The sequence below is a fragment of the Uranotaenia lowii genome, chromosome 2, assembly GCF_029784155.1.
Source record: "Uranotaenia lowii strain MFRU-FL chromosome 2, ASM2978415v1, whole genome shotgun sequence".
In the NCBI taxonomy this organism is placed as follows: domain Eukaryota; kingdom Metazoa; phylum Arthropoda; class Insecta; order Diptera; family Culicidae; genus Uranotaenia; species Uranotaenia lowii.
This window is the reverse complement of record NC_073692.1, coordinates 351,926,699-351,948,516: the sequence shown is the minus strand read 5'-3', so window position 1 is coordinate 351,948,516 and position 21,818 is coordinate 351,926,699. Positions and strand designations below refer to the sequence as shown.

Here is a 21,818-nt window from a genome sequence, read left to right as displayed (position 1 = left end):
CCTATTTGTTGACATGTAAAATATGTATTCGATGGATAAATTTTGTTAGCTTCAAATTCTGAATTTGGTTAGTTACACTTCTTAATAAAAACCCCTTCTAAAAACAACCCATATTTTGTGTCAAGATTTGAGTTTCAATACAGATGGTCTATTCAAATAAAATCTGAAATTTACAGTTAATAATTAATATTAATTTGGAAACGTCTTAAAATGAAATATCTTAGGCCTTGAGTGATTCAGGATTAAATTCCGCCGGAGGCAAGCAAATTTTCTGACATGTACGGTAAATTCCTTTCTCGAACTGAAAATTTTACTTGGAAAAAAATCTCCATGGGGGCGTTAAACCCCTAAAACCCACCCCGTTCGCACGGCCTTGAATCTACGGTTACAGAAAACAAATCTGATTCTGAATTTGTATATTGTGCCCATTTTATTCAATTAAGGAATAATATTCCAAAGATGATGATGTATGATCCAAAAAAGTTAAATTCTACAGTTTTTAAAAATTTGGAAAAATATAATTACACGTATTTCTTAAATTACTGAATCAAGTTTTAAAAAAAATGGAATTCATCTAACAAATCTTGTTAAAACCTGCAAAACGATTAGATTTTTTGCTTTAAAAATACCGAAAATTCAATTTGGTTTAAAACTTCATTAAAAATCGGGAAAAGTATACAAATTGAAAACCTATTTTCAATTGTTTTATTTTTGTTCTAAAGTTTTTTCAAAAAAAAATACAAAAATTTCTTAAATGATTTTAAAATATTTGCAAAAGTTATTCGAAAAACAAAAGCTGATAGTAAAATTGCATTTTTAAATCCAGGGCACCCAAATCAGTCAAAATTAGCTTTTAAATTCTTTGCACTTCGAAGGATGTTAGTTTTTTGGTTTTGTGTAATTTATCAAAACTTTTTTGGATGTTATGTTGAGCATTTAGAAAAACAAGAAACAAAACAATATAATAGAGACTGAAATTGGTTTCTTGAAGAATATTTCATATTTGCAAAATTTTTTTGTAAATCAAAACTTTTAGTAATAAAGAAAAGGAGTTTTTGGTTACATTTCTGAATAAAAACCCATTCTAGAGTCGAGTTAGGATTTTAGTATGTCAAGTTTAGAGTTCAATGCAAAAGGTTGATTAATTGCAAATCAAAATTTCCAATTTAAAATAAGTTTCAATTTGTGAACGGCATATTTTCATGTAATGTCGTAAAACAAAATGTCTCAAGCCTAGGGTGATTTAAAACAAATTTCCGACTTTCTTGTAAACACTTATTTAACACCTTTGAGGATCAAGTAATGTCTCTTTACTACTTCGAAACTTTTACTTGGAAAAAATCTTCATGGGGGGGGGGTTAAACCCCTTAAACCCCCCCCCCCCCCCGCCATTCGCACGCCTGGTTACAAACTTTTTTGGTTTATTCACAGAATTACAGATTTGTTTGGACCAATCAAAAGTATATTCATTGGAAAGCACATTTAATCTACATTCTAGTGAGGTGCCACAATTCATGCTATGAAATTTCACAAAAATATAAAAATTATAAACGTAAAATCATTCCTGAATTTCTAGAACCACAAGCAGCACGTCCAGCAAAACGTGTTTGTTTGCTCTCCGAGTAGGTACGGTGGGTGGTGATTTGGGAAGAGAGCCAAGCCGAGAGCCGAAATAATGCCGAAATCCAACCAAGAAACGCACGCACGACCAGTGATGTCAACCTTCCAGATATTATCTGGATCTTCCAGACTTTTTGGACATCTGCCAGACATTTTTTCAGGTTTCCAGACTTCCAGACTTTTGTCATTTCTTCCAGACAATTCCAGACTTTTGGGTTAGGACATAAATTGTTCTATGAAACTATGAAAATTTAAAATGGTCATGGTAGGTCATGGTGTAATATGGCAGGAAATGATTAGAAGTTTTGAGTTATGAATTCAGAAGTGGTTGAAAGCTATTAATGGCAAATGCTTCGAAGATGTATGCTAACTTGAGAGTCCAACAGAACATGTAAAGAGGGCCATAGACTACACCAGATTCGTGCAAATGCGATGAAAGTTTGTCGCTGTGAATACGATTTGCATCGTGTATGGCACTGCAAACGGTTTGAGTAAAATCGGGCGAGATGGAAATATTTTGTACAAACCATTCTCTGTGACATGGTGTACAAAATTCAGGCCATTTACTCAGCCCCAGCCGCGGTGGAGGTGGTTTTTTATCGTAGCTGATTTCGCTAGCAATCGTTTGTGTTCGCGCGAAATATGTTTGTATCGTGTGTGAGCGAGCATAGATCAAACAATCGTCGTGGAATCATCGAATTTGCACACGCCCTTTAGTAGTCTATGGCCCGCTTAACTGATAGTAACAGAAACAAACGATAAGTGGCTATCTGCAACATTGAGATCTGGCGACCAAAAAAAAAACCCGATTTAATACACTTATCAGTGGATTGGAGGCTTTCTTACAGAGTGTCAATTATCTTTGGAAATAAATGACACAATAATGGATTCCTTATTTCTGAATTATATATTATTGATCTATAAAAAAGATTATGATTAAAGAAAATCGATAGCAAGAATTACTAAACTCAATATAAAAAAAGGTGGCCAGTACGTTTTTTGGAGGATAAGCGAACTGATATTCAACGAGTTCATTTATAATCCAAATATTTCAAACTGTTCAAGTTTGAGAGCCACATTTCTCGACGCTCACTAGTGGTCAAGGGGTTAACCTCCTAAACTCTCATGCTAGATGGCGTGGGATTGATTCTCTGCTGTTAGACGAATTTTTTGTCAAATTTTCGATCGCCTCTGTAATTAATTTAGCGATTGCTGGCTACTGCTGCTGAGCAAATGGCTACCTTTTTTGGAGCCAACGTAAGCATGATATGTTCTATGGAATAGACAATTTTTAAACAATTTTGTTTTTTTTTTGGTTTTGAGATATGACCTACAGGAAAAAAAATCCAATTTTTTGATACTAAATTCATCAAAATCGTGATACCTGGAATAGGAGTTAATGTGGTAAGAACGTTTTAATGGAACATACAAATTCACGGACATCATTGTAACTCGTCGAGCTGAGTCGATTGGTATATATAAAGTGGGGTCTTGGACCCTTAAATAATGATATCCCCAACTGACCGTTCGCTATGCCTTTCTGTAAGAAAGCCAAAAAGGTCACCACCTTCAAAACTAAGCTTTCCAGACATTTCCAGCCATTTCCAGACATTTTTTCCAAATTCTCCAGACTTTTTCGAAAAATAGTTGGCAACCCTGCGCACGACACGCATCATTATTTCTTCTCTCGGCTTGGCTTGGCAGAAAAGTGTATATTTATGATAATTTTACCAAATCCAAATATTTTTTAATTGGCAACGTGCATTGTATTTATGTACATCAATAATGAAAAACTAGACAGATTTTTCAGTTGGGTAGTAAAATTCAACTGGAACCGTTTTGGTACTGATAGATAAATCTCTCAGAAGAAAAACTTTTTTTTGAAAATTATTGCTTAAAAAAAGTGCAATATTTATAAAAACAATCAAATTCGTATTCATTCTGTTTATAGAAAGCATTCCCAATTCACTTGTCAAATCGAGATATTGGAAAATTTGAGAATAATTGGGTTAAGTTGAGGTTGAGGTCCGTACTTTGAAAATTCAAAGTTTTTTCAACAAATTATTCTTTTTAATGTCAAAAGCTTGCGAACGTTACTTTTTTTTCAACAGTTCCATTCTGTGATTTTTTTTAATTTGTCTGGCAAATTGTTTAAAAGAGAACGGTGAACTTGAGAATTATGTAAAATGGGCGGTAATTTTATTTTTTTAATTTTGAGACCATAAAATTTACTTAATGTCCATTGTAGTCATGCAATCTGACATTTCTGGGATGGATAAACCGAGGAAGTTTTAAGTCCCTTAAAAAGATTGACGTACATACATCAGTTGGCAAGGATAATTCATTTCTGAAATTTGGCCCGCCTATTGAAAATGTTGGCCACCCATGATTTAGACGTATAGATTAAGAGTTATGATGAAGATTTAAGATCCCTATATCTGATTCAGAAATCAAATTTGAAAGTCTAAATACAGATTTCTAATTTTAATTTTGATTAAATTTCATCTTTTTTGTTTAGATTCGAGATTTGAAAATCAATGTTTAGACTCAGATCTAGAGTTTAAATTTAAAATTTCAATCCAGATCTAGAATTTATAAATTGACAACTTTCATATTTTCAGAAGATTAAGATCCAAAGTTCATATTTGAAATCCAGCTTTAACATTCTTATTTTAAAGTTAGATTAAAATTCAAATTCGGATGAAAAATTTGAAATTCGAAATTCAGCTTTAGGACATAGATACAGATTAAAAAATCAGAATCACCCTGGGGTGACTTGATTCCTCAGCTACATAAATCTCGTAAATAACCATGTCCTAGAAAAATGTGCCAAATGAAGCTGAACAACTATGCTGATTGCTTGAAAAATTTAACAAAATTTGGCTTTTAGATCTGTTTCCAAAGCAATGGTTTCTCTCAAATTTTTATTATGAATTTTTAAAAATGTTGATCATACTTAGTACTAGAGATGTACCGAACATTCGGTCGGCCGAATATTTGGCGCCGAATACCGTCCAAAAACCGTTAGGCCGAATATTCGGCTCACCGAATAGTTAAGCTAAGTATTCGGTCGAATAGGCCGAATCTTTATTTTGAAAATTTATAAAATAACAGACTTGTAAAATTTTTCAAATCGTTTTGGATGATATATAAAATATCCAATAAGGATGATGGACATCTTAGGTGTATCCGTGTATCTTTCACTGTAGATCGTACAGGAGAATGCTGACAAGTATCGTTTTGAAAATTTTAAAAATTTTATGTTCAAAAGCGATTTTTATACTATTTCAGAATGAACATAAATTTTTGTTTAATCCCTAGATACGATTTTAATACAGCTGCTGTAATTCAATGAAAACTTTCAAAATTTTAATATTTTCTACAAAATCGTTATGAATTGCCCGACCGTTCTTTTTAACAAATATTTTGAAGATGTCTTCCTTATATCCGATTTTCATCTAATTGGATATAAAATAAGCAATTTCAAATTGCTTGACACCTGTTTCGACGTGTTTTGTCCAGATTTCAGTTATTCGTGATTGTTTTTTTTATCAGAGAGACCCCTACTTGAAAAAGATCTTGTAATACATCATCTGATTATAGGTATCATCTCAAATCAACTCAAAAACATAAGGGGCATTAATATGGAAGAAATAGAAGGAAATGGAAATAATTGCTTTTTATTTTTATCAAAAACGCAACGGGTAGAAGAAATTGAATAGTTGGTGAAAATGTGAGCAGGGCTTTTGTTGTGTGAATAGCTTTTGAACTACTTGCGTGATTCTTTGCCGCGCGCCGTTTCAATGTTGATAGGAAGCGATGAAGAAAATGCGATGGGTTTGAAAATGCGATGGGTTTCTTCATCGCTTCCTATCAACATTGAAACGGCGCGCGGCAAAGAATCACGCAAGTAGTTCAAAAGCTATTCACACAACAAAAGCCCTGCTCACATTTTCACCAACTATTCAATTTCTTCTACCCAAAGCGCTCTAGCTTTGATCTTTCCACCTATAATACTTTCATGTTCTTTCTAAATATTCTACCTTGAATTTTCACAACTCGCCGAAATGCCAAAAATTAAATAAGAATATTTCTAATAATAATTAATTAGAGATGTACCGAATATTCGGTCGGCCAAATATTCGGCGCCGAATAACGCCCAAAAACCGTTAAGCCGAATATTCGCCCCACCGATTAGTTGAACTAAGTATTCGACCGAATAGGCAGAATATTCATTTTTAAAATTTATACAATAACAATCTTGTCAAATTTTTCAAATGATATTGGATAATTTATAAAACATCCAAAAGTAATGTTGAAAAATCTGCACAATCATCAAAAACGCATGGTTTTAAATATTTGAAGTGTATTCGTGTATCTCTCATTGAAGATCGTACAGGAGGATGCTGACAAATATTGCTTTATACTTTGATTATCGTTTATTCCAGATTTTCTTGATATATAAAGGCTTGCCAATAAATCCAATAAAGAATTAGAGATAAGTTAAATCTGGCTGGGATGCCTATTGTTTAAAAATTCTCAGAATATTTGCTAAATCAAATAATAAACTCAAAGTTCTTTTCGAAAATTTTAAGATTTTGTGTTCAAAACTATATTTGAAAAATTTCAAAAAGGAACACATTTTTTCAATCCTTAGATACGTTTTTAACACTGCTACTGTGATTCAACGAAAACTTAAAATTTCAAGTAATTTTCTAACTTGTTTCTCTTATATATTTCAGATTAAGCCTAGATTTTGTTCAGATTTGGTTTTTGGAAACGTGTGATAGAAAGTATGGTACGCTTAATGTTTAAATTCATTTTTAACAAATGTGTTGAAGATATGTTGCTCAAATTCGACCTTCACTTAAATCGATAACAAATAAGCAATTTCAAGTTGTTTGGCACCTGTTTCGACATGTTTTATCCCAGATTTCACAGGAACCCAGTATCTTTGATAATAAACAAAGACATTTGAAAATCAGAGATACCCTACTTGAAAAAGATTTTGTTATATACATATCATCTTGTTGAAAATAATCGACTCAAAAACATGAGGGGCATTAAAATTAAAGGAAAAGAAGAAAATTGAAATAATTGCTGTTCATTTTTCATTAAAAACTCATATACTCATATTCGACCGAATATTCAGCCAAATATTCGTTTGGCCGAATAGTTGAAAAGGTCAATATTCGGTATTCGGCCGTTCGAATACCACTATTCGGTACATCTCGGTACATCTCTAATCATAATCATGGCAAAAAAAACAGTCTTCAAGGGATCATTTATTTATCTTATTTGCTTGATTTCGACATTGGTTTAAAAGGTCCCCTGAATAAAAGTTGGATTTTGCACAAAAAAAGGAATTATATACTCTCCTCCAACTTTGAATTGAAATTACTCTGCTTGATTAAACAAAAACAAATAAAAAAATCTAATCAGTTTTGAATGAGTCATATGAGGTTATTGTTATAGTATTTTGTAATTGAGATGCTTGATAAATTTCTATAAAATTTAGCAAATGATAAATGATAGCTCAAAACTTTTAGCTATTTTTCCGAACTTGCTTGGAGTACTAAATGCTGTACAATAAGAAACACAGAAGTCACACATGAAAGTGCCCGATACATAGAATTGGTACTGCTACCCTGCAACATAGGACTGTTCGTCAGTAATGTTTCTTTTGGATTGGTCATTAGTCTGAGTTGTTTTGGGGTAATTTTTGAAATTCTTAAGCCCTGTCCAAGCAACCAAAAGTCACATATTTACTTGGATGAAAGCTTTGAAAGACAAAGAGAATCAACCGCCCCATTCCCTTGAGTGAACTTTATGCACTCAATAATGAACTTGAAAATTGCGAAAGTGATTAATATGTACGCTGTATGTGACTTATTTTACCCAATTCCCATGAGGGAACTACATATATGTACTCATTAATGAACTTGAAAGTTGCAAATGTAATTTATATGTACGTTATAAGTGACTAAAGTCACATAAAGGGCACAAAATTGCTCAGAACGGGACTTATTCTGTCCAATTTCCTTAAGTGAACTTTATGTACTCAATAATGAACTTGAAAGTTGCAAAAGTGCTTTATATGTACGTTATAACGGACTTAAGTCACATAAAGGGGTTGTACTCCATTTACCCGAAAACCATTGCCCTGAATGAAAAATCCCCAGAATTCCAATCGCCAGAAAGACCCATTCCCCAGATTTTTTTTCCCCAGACGAACCATTCCCCAGAAAAATTTTCGCCAGAATGTACCATTTCCCAGAAATTTTTTCACCAGAGTGAACCATGTACCAGAAATTTTTTCGCCAGAAGAACCATTTCCCAGAAAATTGAAAACATTTATCCATACTAGAAATTATTAAAAAAAAAATTGTTACAAAAAAATGGGGTTTCATAACTTAATTCTTTTGCGGCAAAGCCGCAACCAACGAGGATGAAGGGGCTGAGGCGGCCGAAAGCCGCCGAAGCTCCCAAATCCGAGGAGGCCGCCGACCCGCCGTCGGAAGCGGCGGCCCTAAGACATTGGTCTAGGTCTGCCGGGGCTTCCTAGGTCTGCGTGAAAGCTAGGGATGATCCCTTAGCACCGTCCGCCACGCGACAGCGTGAAGGACAAAACGTCTTTCAAGTTCGAACGCGCAGCGTGAGGAGTCGGATACCAAAACGGTTTTTAAAGGACCATGGTAAGCATTGAATCAATTAAAGTACCCAAACCATAAACAAAGCACAACATTGGTTCTAAAATAAATTTAGTTGGAAAATTTCAAAGTCGTAGTTTCATTTAAAAAATCATTTTGAAAAAATTAATTTCGAATCATATGAAATATACAAGAATTCATTAGAAAAAAAAAACAAATAAAAATACTAGGGGGAAAAATCTGGGATTTGTCCCATTCTGGTAAATGTTCCATTCTGGGGAAAAAAAATTCTGGGAAATGGTCCATTCTGGGAAAAAAATTTCTGGTAAATGGTGTATTCTGGGGAATTTTTTTCTGGGAAATGGTTCATTCTGGGGTTTGATTTCGGGTGTTTGTCATTCTGGGAAAAATTCATTCTGGGCAATGGTTTTCGGGTAAATGGGATACAATCACATAAAGGGCACAAAAGTGCTCAAACGGGATTTACTAAGTCATAAAAAGTGCATTGAAGTGCTTTCAAAATCACATCACCACTTCGAGTTTTAGTCTAAGTCAGAACAACATCTAGGCGTGGTCTTGTTGTAGCGTGTTCGATTGTCACTACGAACGTCGGGGTTCGATCCCCAAGCCGAGCAAGTTTTTTTCAATAAGTAATTTGGTACTTGACTGATCATTCTGATGCGATATATGTAGGAAAGAAGCAATTGAGTAATTTGTCGAGTTTATAATCCGGCGCGGCTTCTTGGCAGACCCATGAACTGAACATAGTCAATAATCAAAAGAAGGTGATATGAACCGATGCCAAGGGAGCAATTGAGCTAGAGAGAGAATTTTTTGCCTAATTTACGATTTTTGGAAGCTGAATTAGAAATCCGCTGGAAGCTGTATAGAAGATCATTAAGACTTGTTATGGAACTTGGAAGTATTAATTAGAAATTAAATTTTGAGCTGCATAGAACGTACAGCCCTATCAATGATAGGGCTGAGTAAGCATTTTTGTACCTGTTTTATGGGACTTTTGGTTGCTTGAGTGGGGTCTTAAAAGCTACGTATGGGTTCAAAACTCATCCATGATTTTCAGCAGAATTTTTAAGTAACGTTTACATGAGTAAAATTGAAGTTTTATGTTTGTATCGGAAAATTGAATATTTTGTTCTGAAAAATCAACATTAACATTAACGTTTCTTCTGTGGTACCGATCCTGTTGATAGGTTTTGTGCCAATTTATAAATTCTAAGAACTTTTTCGACGACCGTAACTGTGTATCTTATTTCCTTATGCAACTGAAATACGTTTCTCAGACAATATTCAGCTACAACTACAACACTTCAGTTTTCCTTTATTTAAAGTCTAGATAAAAATCCGAAAATATAGCTTCTGAAAATAGACTGTATATAAGCTACGAAATACTAAAAAAACACTTAGTGTTCAAGAAAACTGGAATTAAAAGTTATACATTGCGCACAAAAAAATGCAAAAAAGTTATGTAAATCCGTGCTTTCCAATCAATAAACCGTCAAAAATTTTAAGTCACACAAATTTTGAAAAGAGGATTGAAAAGTTGGCTACTTGGTACATTTTTACATCTTCAGATAGTCAAAATACTGAACACAGAATTTTTGACAAATTTTCAAAGTTAGCAGTTTCTCAAACTTTTTGTCAATCTGCAATTTCTCAGATTTTTTTTACATTTAAATTGAACTATGTACTGGATTTTGAGTATATTAAGGCAAGATTTCCCTGATAAATTGATATTCACCAGAAAGGCAATGTCATGCCGTTTCTCAGTGGTGTAATAACATTAGCGTTGCGATACTTAACACAAATATGATAGAAAGATATAGCGGTTTTATTCAAGAAAGTCAAATTGGCACTTCAGGAACTCTATCGGGTGTGAATTTTAGGGACGGATGAGGGTCAATGTGGTTTATGTGTGTAAACTTATTCTACAAGTCTCCTGATCAGATAATTGGGAGCATTGAATGCTTCTGTCTAAGGTGTGATGTAATTTGGATTACCTAACGAAAATTATTCAAACCAAAAACCCTCTTAGTTCTATGTGGTTTTTCTTAAGACAATTAATTCTTTTAACAAATGTCTGTTGGAAAGGAAAACTATCTGAATTCAAAGGTCCGAAAAAATAGCTGTCAAAAAAATTCTGAACCCGAATTTTAATTTAGCTACGATATAACACTGTCACGGTTCAATCTAATGAAACAAATCTAAATCAATTGGAAAGCTTTATCTATCCCTCTATTAATTTCAGTTGGTCCAAACCTCTCCAAACATCGCTACTGACTGGGATATACGCGAAGTAACTAACAAAACCCCATGTGTAAACCCTGAATAAATTGGTCAATAAAATGTCTAAAAAAGCTACCATAGTCGATAAGAAACCCCAACAAAATGGTACCTCCGGTATTCAAAGTTACGGTGCAATAGACGATATAACCGCAGCCCCTTTGTCCGAATCAACCCCTGGAGCAGGAACAACAGTACCAAACGGAGACCCTGGAGGACCTTCGGGTGGCACGGACCCACAAGCGATGGAAAAGCGATCCACTATTAAAGTATTCGAGAAGATAGGCTTTGGCCTAGGCCACGTCTACAATGACCTGTGCGCGGGAGTTTGGTTCAGCTACACCTTGCTGTTCATGCAGGGTGCCTTGGGGATGCCGGCCACCGAAGCCGGTGCCCTGGTCATGTTGGGTCAAGTTGGTGATGCCATTGCCACGCCGATAGTCGGATTCCTAACGGACAAATATGGCACCAAGCGGCAGTGGCACATTGCAGGTGAGTTGATTGGTTGTTTGAAGGTTTTTATTATGAGACATAGTCGACTCCCTCTTCTCCAGGTACCCTCATCGTATTCTTCACCTTCCCGATGATCTTCTCGTTGTGTCCCTGGTGCGATGTGGCCCCGCACTGGTGGGAGATTGTCTACTTTGCCATTGTGATATTGACGTTCCAGTTTGGGTGGCCCATCGTTCAGATAACGCATCTGGCCATGATTCCGGAACTGTCGCGAACCCAGAAGGACCGATCGGATTTGACTGCGGTGCGCTATTCGGTATCCATCATCTCCAACGTGGTGGTGTACATTGTGACGTGGGCGGTGCTACGGAGTCGATCCACCGGGGATAGTCAGATCGGGGCTGCCGATGCGTACCGGTTTCGGGTAAGTTTTGGTTTGTTCAGAAGCCTGAGTCGATTTGGGGTCATCTTTGAATTCCTCAAATCCTGGGGTCTTAAAAGCTTCGTTGTGGCTCAAAACCTATCCATGATTTTTACTGAATTTTAAATAACGTTTTAACGAGCCTGCTTATGGTTTTCGTGCCATGTCCCAGTAGAATATTTCACTGAAGAATATATTTGCCGGATTTAAATAGTTCCACCGATGTACAATCGGTACCTCTTATTAGATTTATCCCTCATAATATTTTCCTTAACGTAATAAATGCAAAATCGTTTTTCTTCCCAGGACATAGCTCTTATCCTTACGCTGGTTGGAGTTTCCATGTCAGTGCTGTTTAACTTTTCGCTAACATTTAGCGGCTACGAGCATCGACGGCACACGGCTCTACAGCATAACGTAATCTCCGGACCGGGAAAGGAAAGACCCAATCAACGCAAATCTCAGGACCCGGAAAAGCAAGCTTTGCTCCGGTCCGAACAACAGCACCACGATTCGAACGGCGAGCCGGCCGTTGCCGGGTGCTCTAAGCGTGGCGAAAATGGCACAGTCGTTGGAGATGGGATGCTGAAGGATGGCCAACATGATGACGTTGTGCTGCGAAAGCCAAAGAAAAATTTCTTCAGATCTCCACTACTGTACCAGAATGCCTTGCTGTGAGTAGCTTTAATAATAGGTATCAAAGCTTGAGTTTATGAATTCCATTTTTACTCTTTATAGCTACGTCTTTTCACGACTGTTCATGACGACATCACTAGTCTACATGCCTCTATGGCTAGACGAACGTTCGCTTCAGCCTGATCCAGTTCAGAACAACGCCAGCGTCGAACATTTGGCCACGGTCCCCTTAGTATCTTTTCTGGCTTCTTTCATTGCCTCTTTGGTGCTCAAATACTCCAACAGATATGTCGGCAACAGTTGGATGTATCTGGTGGGATCAGCCGTCAGTTTAAGCGTCTGTACCTGGATCGCTCTCTCAACTCAGGCGTCCACGTTCAGCACCCTTGAATTGTTAGTAATAGCGTCACTTTTCGGTGCGGGCAGTTCCATCACAATGATCAGCAGTCTCTGCATAACAGCCGATATGATCGGCAAGCATGCAGATCAAGGTGGTTTCATCTACTCGGCCGTCACGTTCACCGATAAGCTGATCACCGGCATAGTTGTCGTCATCATTGAATCCATGTGGGTATATCAGTTCACAGATGCTCGAAACTTATATTTTAAATACCTTCTCCACTATTTGTAGGAAATGTCACGATCGAGCGGACTGTCCCGATTATTATCGGAGCGTGCTAGCTTACGCTTGCGGAACGGCCGCCGGACTGGGATGTGTGACATTGGCATCACTGGCGTGCACTAGACCACGGGTCCAGCGAAGGACTCAAGTTCGATAACGACGAATCTGACCATTGATTGTCCAAACACGTCGTGGCCATGTGTAGTTAAAGCTGTGTTATCTAAGTATTTTATTTTGCCGTCTCTTCTGTTTATCCATTTTTTAATGCAAAACTAGGTTAAGACGTGTACATTACTAACTTCGGATAGACATTCCAGTTTCTTTTAATATACATTATAGGAAAATGATATTTTAGAATAAACTACTTTTTACGATATTCGCAAAATTTCATATCCGTTATATAGTGCCCTGACCGTGTAGAAAAGAATTTTATTCTCGTGATTCCGAAGGTTTTATTTGTTTATTTATTAGATCCATCGGACCAAAAGTCTAAATGGATGTGAAGCCAAAAATCCATCTGTGGATATTGCATAAACGACACAACAGTTATCAGCAAGGAAAAGCTAGAACTAATGGATTTAAAATAAAAGGTCTTACTTAAAAACCGGTATACAAACAATAATCAACTTAGGTCGTGGGCGAATCACAAACGTATCTATCACTGGACCAATTAAAATCAAATTCACTTAACAGAACACTGCACACATGGCACGAATAGACTCGTTCTGACCATAGGCCGTAAGAAGAAAACCAAGCCAGAAGAAATTCTAGCAAGGATGTTTGGTGCATAAATAGCACCGAACAGCAACTTTCCAACAAACGCCGCCTTCAGGTATTCACGTCTGGCTATCCGAGAGGCTATCCAGATTCAACCAGGAACATGCATCGATGCGATTTCGTTATTCAACCACGTCTCAGTGAGCGCTATAACGTCGTACTCAGGATCCGAAAAATCCGTCGATTTCGGTGCGCAAACCTGTCTCATTTTGGTAGTACATCCGAAGAGTTGATCTTTTTCTGAGTAACTTTTACGCGATATGAGTATCTGAAAACCCTTATAACCTTAGTTCAGCCAAATGTGAACTTCGAAGTTCCATTTTTAAGTAAGTATGCGACTTTTGATTGCTTAGGTATAGCAGTGCTGCTTCTTTGACGACCAGGCAACCGTACACCCAATAACTTGTACCAAGAATCCAGTCACACATTTCCGATCGCATTCGTCACTGACATAATCTGCATCAACGTAAACGTTGGTTTCGTACCAAAACTTCTTACGGGTTCCTCCTGTAGGCCAGCTTGAGATCCTTGGTCGCCTTAAGGTACCGTAAGGCTGATGTCATGCTGAAGCAACATAGCAACGCAACGCAACGCAACGTTCCAATAAGATTGCGTTGCAACGCATTGGTATGTCATGCTGGCGCGACCTGTGACTTTGAAATTCCCTACAAATCATCACTTCTCTACATCTGATAACGCTTTGAATCGTCTCCTTTCTTTCGGGAGCCATCAAAAACTCATCAAATCACGACCCGGATTGCAAGAATGCCAAAATTTGAACCGACAAAATTCCTTGTTTTTTTTTGCGGGAACTAAGAATTCATGAAAATTTTCTCGCCGATTAAGATATTTTTTAGTTTATTATCACAAGTTCGGACAGGTCTTCGTACTATTGTGCTTAAAACCCGGAATCACTACTTCAAATCGAGAAAAAACAATATTCCTATTGGATTACCTACTAGTCGCGCCACAAAACACATTGGCATCAGATTGGTCGCGCTATACAAAGCGACCAGTATGACAGGTCTGCGCGATTTCCATGGAGATCAAATGAGAGCTGGTTAGTCGTGTGAACGTTGCGTTGTAGGTCGCGTTGCTAGTTGCTTCAGCATGACATCAGCCTAATACTTCATTTAACATGCTTCCATTGTTGTTTCCCTTGCAGCATCTTGGAATCGTGCCAAATAGCCAACCACGTAGCACAATTCCGGTCTTGATCCCAACATCATGTTATAATTAAACCCAAAAACCTTAACAATTTACTTTAGCATGTAATCGATGAAGAGTAAATGAGAAAAGAGAAAATACTAAAAAAGGGAACATGAAGCCCTGCAATGCTTTGCCCAATAAATGCTCGTTTTTTACATTTTGGATCGTAAAGCTGAACACTACCCGTCTTATTAATTTTAATATCCGTCCACCGCGACTTTGGCTTTTTCTCCACCTTAAGTTATATCACATCACTGAAACATTAAACCACAGAGAACAGACGCACAAGCTCAAACAAAAAATCTTCAAAAAAGTGTGTAAAATTTCAAATACTGCCATCCAAAAATATGTTGAAAATTGACTAGAAACAGTGCCATCTATTGCGCCGTTCAAAAGCTACAAATCTAATTTTCAAATGCCCAGTTTTCGAAAAAGCGTAATCGTATATGAACTCATTAATAATAAACTAATGCCGCTCTTAAATAGACGGGTTTATTTTATTGCAAGATAAATGTAATAAGAGTTACTTTTGACTGGACAGAATTGCACTTCCTTTATTTTATACGGTTTTCACATTATTGAACTTTTTCGGTGAGCGAAACAAATTTTTCTTTTTTACATTTACGTTACAGAGTAACCCGAAACCTTAGACACCCTTAGGTAAATCTAAAAATAAAAAATTAATAAAGTCATTAAGTAAAAATCGTATAAAAACTACCGGTGAAAAACTTTTAATCTTTCCTTTATTTTTGCACTACTGAGGCAGTCGAAATAAATAACTTACTTACTTAACGGTCCCGCATCGATTCTCCAGCATAGGGCTGTGGTAAAAGCACTGACCACACTGACATGACACTTAGAACAAAAATTCAACCATTTTCTGTCTAATTTTTTGTTGTCAGATTTTGCAGGTTCGCAATACCGATGGCAGGTGGCGAACCTGAAAAATTTAACATAAAATGCACAGTAGGAAAAATGGTCCTGTTTAGCCCGATTTTATCGTAGAAATTGAGTGTTTTATTTTTAAAGTTGGGTGGCATTTCCTAACTGGGATAGCATTTCTTCAAATCGATCGATGCGCACTCTGGAATCGACATTGCGTACTGTTGGAAAAAATATCCAGAAAACGAAATCGAGTGTCCAGTCAGTATGGTCAGTGGTAAAAGACCTCCACTGTTGACGAACCGGAGCCAGCGTCTTCACTTGGTCCCAGTTTTCGCGTCGTCACCGCATATGTGCACCAAGTTTCACACCCGTATACAACAATAGGGATTTGACGTTTGAGTTAAAGAAGAGCATATCAAAATAATAACTCAAACGTATCTCACCAAGATATTTACATCTGATTCAGTTATAATTAAGTTCTCTTAATTTTCGATTTTAAGTTTCTCCAATCTGAATTATATCTTATTCTGATTGACATACTTGAACGGGGTTGTGATGATTTTCAATGCTAAAGAATTTTTCCGGGTTGTCCCAAAATAAAATGATTATATCTTATTTTGATATATGTACAACTTTTTCTGAATCACGGACATCGAAGTCAACGGCTCAAACCGTACATTAATGAATTTCGCTCAACAGATCCATAAAATTGGATCCAATTTTTGGGAAACCAAAACTGGAACATGGTTTTAGCAAATAATATGGTTTATTGACATTCCACTAGTAATTTTTCTCGAAGCACTCATATCTTGATAAGTTATAATTTTGATAGGTTTTGTTCTGCCCAATATCAAACTATGCTATCTGAACGAGATATAATCTTGAAAGGAGCATATCTAAAATTGATATAATTTAGCTATGATCGTATAGATTTTTTGATATAATTTGAGATATTTTAACATCCTACGAGTACTGAATAATAACTCATTTAGATAGGAAAAAAATAGTATCAAAATATCTCATCTTGATATAATTTAGTTTTTCCCTCCTGATCGGGTTCGTAGAAAGATCTGGCTACGTATGTTCTCAGTGATAAAGCTGTCTACCATCTCTTGAAAGGGATGGTCACAGGGTTCAGCATACTTCTTCAGTTGCAAACTTCGCTTCAGCATGCGTGCTAGCAAGAATCTTCTGGATAAGAGCCTCTTGAGACAAATAAAGAACATCTGCTTTCCGTTCGATCTTGATGCCCAGGAAGTATAATGCAGCTCATTCAAGTCCGTCATTTCAAATTCCAGTATCAGCATGGCCTTGATTTGCTGAATTTCCAACGTTCCTCACATACCAGCAGATCGTCGACATAGATCACAATGTAGGCCACGTGCTTGCCTTATCCCCGGATTTATTCAAACCGTTTCGAATCAGAACCTCATTGAAACGCTCGTTCCAGCAACGTGGTGCTTGTTTCAAACCGTGAATTGATTTCTTCAATCGATGGTCCTGGGTCAAATTTTCCATTGCAGTTGTCACCACATCACCACACCACATCGTAAGACGGTGGCAACGTAATAAACAGCTCGCTCCAGCTTACAGACCAACTCGTCAAACCACCGGAAGTGGTCCATTAGCACCATTCCGTCCTTCATCTTGAGTAGAGACAACGAGCGACGAATATAATTCTGCGCCGAAAATCCCTTCTTGGAGAACGTGTTCGCCAAGGACTCCTACATCGCCTTTGCAGTGTCCTTGTCCCGGACATACTTCAGATGACTGTCCGCGATATACGCCACCAAAAAAGCCTTCGCCTATTCGTCCATTTCCCGGAATAGAGCTAACTCCGCCGCAGCTTCTGGTGCGTTTAAATTCAAGATTGATGTCATGCTGAGGCGACAATGCGTCGCTTTGCGTTCTACGTTCCAGTAAGAAAGCAATACATGGCGTTGGTATGTCATACTGGCGCGCCATGGCGCTTTGAAATTTACTACAAAAAATCATTTCTCTATACATCTGATAATGCTTGGAATCGTCTCCTTTGTTTCGGGAGCCATTAAAAACTCATCAGATCATGATCCGGATTGCAAGAATGCCGAAATTTAAACCGACAACATTCCTTGTTTGTTTTGAGGGAACTAAGAATTCATGAAAATATTCTCGTCGATTAAGATATTATTTGGTTTATTATCACAAATTCGGACGGATCTTCGGACTATTGTGCTTAAAACCCGAAATCACTGCTTCAAACCGAGAAAAAACAATATATTCCCATTGGATTTCCTACTGGTCACGCTTCAAAACACCCTGGCATCAGCTTTGTCGCGCTTTCCAATGCGCTCAGTATGACAGGTCTGCGCTTTTTTTTTATAATTCTTTATTTGAAACGGCTCATACGTTTAAGTTTTAAGGAGCCACACTCGTTTTTTGTTTTTTACAATCATTTTCTTAGTCTTGCACTTTTGTTAAAAAAAAAAAAGAAGACAGATAGGGAAATATGAAAATAAAATAGGGTTATAGACGGAGATCGATAGCTTTTAGAAAGATGTAGATTTCGATCATGTAGTCCAAATCTAGCACAGCTAGCACGTCTCTCACTGGAACATAGGGTGGTTTTCCTCGGGCCCGAAGGGAGTCTATGAAAGTCGTTGTTTTTTAACGTGTGACTCACACGGGGTGGATCTGCTAGTGGACTGATAGTTTCCGGACTGGCAAGCGATGTGCGAACAGCGTACCGAGATGCACGTGTCTGAAGAGAGCCTTCTCTTCACTAGACACGGTAGACTGGATCGGTAGTATTGGTCTGGACGCGAGAAGACTAAACTCAATCGGGATTTGGTTCTGACAAGAACCGGGATTGCGTCACCAATCACTACCGGAGATCCAAGCAGTGGAGCAGAGAACAGAGAACAAACTCCTGGACGAGCAAGGCAGGAATACCAATAAAATTCCAACTTTATTCTTGTCACGTTTATTTTCTCTTCACTTCTCTATTTAACTGATATTAACAACACTGCGTATCAAATTAAACTAACTCAGGGCGCATTGAGAATGCGCCCTTAAATAGGCTGTCACGCAAGCCCAGGACCACGTGCTTGCGCCAGATGGAAACGCCTAGAAACTGCTAGGCGCGTCGCGCATAATCTTTCAGCGAGAGCAGCCTTCTCGCTCTCTCGGCGTCGTACTCTCGCGTCGGTGTGGCACTCTTCTCCTTCTCGTGAGTGCTCCGGGCGTCGTTGCTGGACATCGGCGTCGTGTGTTGGGAATCGCTCGCTGCTGCTGTCAGCTTTCGTAGCGAACAGTCGTTCTAGCGACAAGATGGACCTCACACGACCAAACAATATGCTCGATGTCGTGGTAACCTTGGCCGCAACTGCACAAATTGCTGCCAGCAATATCAAAACGAAAGAGTACCGCGTCTAAGGGATAATGATTGGACATGAGACGGGAAAATATACGAATAAAATCCCGACTCAGGTCCAACCTATTAAACCAGGGTTTGAGGCTAACCTTTGGGATAATCGAGTGAAGCCACCGACCCAACTCATCCTCGTCCCATTTGAGCTGCCAGTTGACAAGAGAGTTTCTTCGAACTAAAAAGTAAAATTCGTTGAAGACGATTTCACGCTGATGCGTGTCGCCTTCCATCGCCCCCACCTTTGCCAGAGAGTCTGCTCTCTCATTGCCCACTATCGAACAATGTGAGGGGACCCAAACAAAGGTGACGACAAAGCATCTACTTGATAAAGCACTCAGAATATCCCGTATCTTCCCGAGGAAATACGGTGAGTGCTTTCCTGGTCTTATTGAACGGATAGCTTCAACAGAGCTGAGACTGTCCGTTACAATATAGTAGTGTTCAACGGGACGTGAGCCTACATTTTCTAAGGCCCAATAAATTGCTGCTAACTCCGCAATGTATACTGAGCATGGAGATTGAAGACTGTACGAAGCACTAGTAATCTGGTTGAACACTCCAAATCCCGTTGAAGGTCTGCGCTTTTTCCATGATCAAATGAGAGCAGGTATGTCGTGTGAACGTGTTGGAAATCAACGTGCTGCTTGTCGCCTCAGCATGACATCAACCTGAGAGTTCTATACGCTTTTTTCCATGGAGATCAAATGAGAGTAGGTATGTCGTGTGAACGTGTCGCAAATCAACGCGCTGCTTGTCGCCTCAGCATGACATCAACCAAAAAGTCATAGTTATATACCTAAAAGTCTTCATGAATTTCTTCTTGAGTCTTCGTAAATTAATACTTTCTTTCAATAATATTTTTTATTTTAATTTTGTAACTATCATGCAAAATGAAATAAAACGTTTAGGGCTAGTTCACTGGTGGTGGGAAAAAGTGGACCACTTTTAGCGCAATTTGAAAATTTTGCAATGCAAAAACATTTTCAAGATCAAGCTTTCAAGCCTTCAAGTTTTTTTACAACACGTGTTGTATTTTCGCATGCTGTGATGCAAAAATAGCAATAATTCTATCACATACGTTTGAATAGGAAACAGTACTGTAAAAAGAATACAACACCCAAAGATCTTGAAAACATTTTTGCATGGTAAAATTTTCAAAATGTGTCAAATTTTCTACCACTTATTCCCAACACGGCCGTGCACGGGTGAACTTGCTCTTATGATGCTCTAAAAGATTTTATAACCAATCGTCTGGCACCCCTGTCTTTGACAACTCTATTATCGCTCCTGCTCCCACCCAAGTGCAAGAGTAGGACGAATATATACTCGTTCTGCTTTTTGATCTGGAGCTCGCTCACACGCTCGATTTTGTATAACCATTTATGGTTCTTAAATAACCATTTTATGATATTTACTTCGAAACCGCCAATATGGTTATTTTTCAATAATTTTTCCTGAAAGGATTTTAACCATTTTGGTAGTTCTCGAGTATAAACCAGAAAATGGTTGAGTAATTTGATGTTCTCTGTATCGCCATTTTGAAAGCGGTTTACATTGCAGCTGGACGCCCTTAAAGCAAATTTTTTTCTCCGCAGTAGTGTATCTTGTTTTCCAATTAATCGGTTTTGGAAATTGTAGAAACATCGAATTTGTAATAGATGGGGAAAGGTAAGTGATTTAAATCGATTATTCAAGTGATTTAAGAATTATTCAAGTGATGTAATTCAATTTTCATCATAAACAATTGTAATTGTAAACGAAAAACTTTCAGGGTACCGATTGGACGACGCCGGTTCAATTCCGTTTGAAACACCAACAAAATTGACGAGGACGAGGACTTATTCACCGGTCCAACGCTACAAAATGAAATGGTTTCTAAGAAGTTCAAAAGGGATCGTTTTTTCACCATCCGGAAGGAGCTGGAACGGGCCGGAATGTTCGAAAAACATTTCCCGCTTGGCGCAGATGAATCGACCCCCCTCTCGTTAACGGATAGCAAACTAATGATAATGGCATTGGCCATCCGCAGCACTCGTTGGGGGAACTTCACTTCGGCTACCGGGTGATTCGGCTGCTTTTAGTATTTGCCCAAACTGGGCTGCAATATTATTAAAGGCAAATAAAACATTATAATGAGCTATATAGTTTATAAGTATAACGTAAAAGAAATGAAATAAATATTCTGACAAATCTTTTTTTCCAAATTCTTTCAACAATTGTAATTTATTTTACAAATCTTGCAAAACTGCTCTTACGGTTGAAATATAACCATTTTCTAATTGCTATGGAATCTTTGTTACGGTTAAAAAATAACCATATTTCAACTTCTCCCCGAAAAGTCATTTTATGAGTTCTCATGGAGAACTCATAAAATGACATTTCCTGGGAAAAGGTCAAAAATGGTTATTTTTGAAACGTAAATGGTTTAATGATTTCTAGCGTGCACTCTACTACTACAAACACCAACACGCTCTTTTTATTTAACTCAAAATTAAGTATGACCGAGGTTCAAAACATAGTTCGATTCTATGAACTTAAAGTTAAGTACCCTTTTTCCTCCTTGCGATGGATCAAAACGGAGTTCGAACTGCGAACTCAAAATTGATCCCTTTTTTTTCCTTCGGCGAGGGATCAAAGCTGAGTTCCACCTTATGAACTAAAATTGAACTCACTTTGTTGGACTGAAAACACTTAGCGAGTTCAGTCCGAACCGGAGCAGCAACCAGCGAACACGTCGCAAAATTTTGTCGTTCCGGAACAATTACCGGAAGATATGAAATTCTGTCCGTCATTGTCATCATATGGTGAGCGGCTTGGAATGTCCGGAAACTTCCG

General features: G+C 37.7%; 1 protein-coding gene and 1 long non-coding RNA gene across 8 annotated transcripts in view; both read left to right on the top strand.

Annotated features, from left to right (window-relative positions):
• Positions 1-14,839, top strand: part of LOC129749795 (major facilitator superfamily domain-containing protein 12-like) — a 47,623-nt gene extending 32,784 nt beyond the window's left edge. For 6 of the 7 annotated variants that reach the window (XM_055744885.1, XM_055744882.1, XM_055744880.1 and 3 more), the window contains exons 2-6: positions 10,537-11,063; positions 11,126-11,448; positions 11,752-12,119; positions 12,184-12,648; positions 12,713-14,839. In XM_055744885.1, coding sequence (XP_055600860.1) covers positions 10,634-11,063; positions 11,126-11,448; positions 11,752-12,119; positions 12,184-12,648; positions 12,713-12,860 — 1,734 coding nt within the window. In that variant the 5' untranslated portion in view covers positions 10,537-10,633 and the 3' untranslated portion in view covers positions 12,861-14,839. Of the gene's footprint in view, positions 1-5,542; positions 11,064-11,125; positions 11,449-11,751; positions 12,120-12,183; positions 12,649-12,712 lie in introns of those variants that run through there. The other variant, XM_055744884.1, reaches the window with a different exon arrangement.
• A 5,605-nt stretch (positions 14,840-20,444) lies between these two features.
• LOC129750118 (uncharacterized) lies at positions 20,445-21,187 on the top strand. The gene is made up of 2 exons (XR_008738294.1): positions 20,445-20,651; positions 20,755-21,187. It is a non-coding gene; the product is annotated as an uncharacterized LOC129750118 (long non-coding RNA).
• The last annotated feature ends 631 nt before the right edge of the window (positions 21,188-21,818 follow it).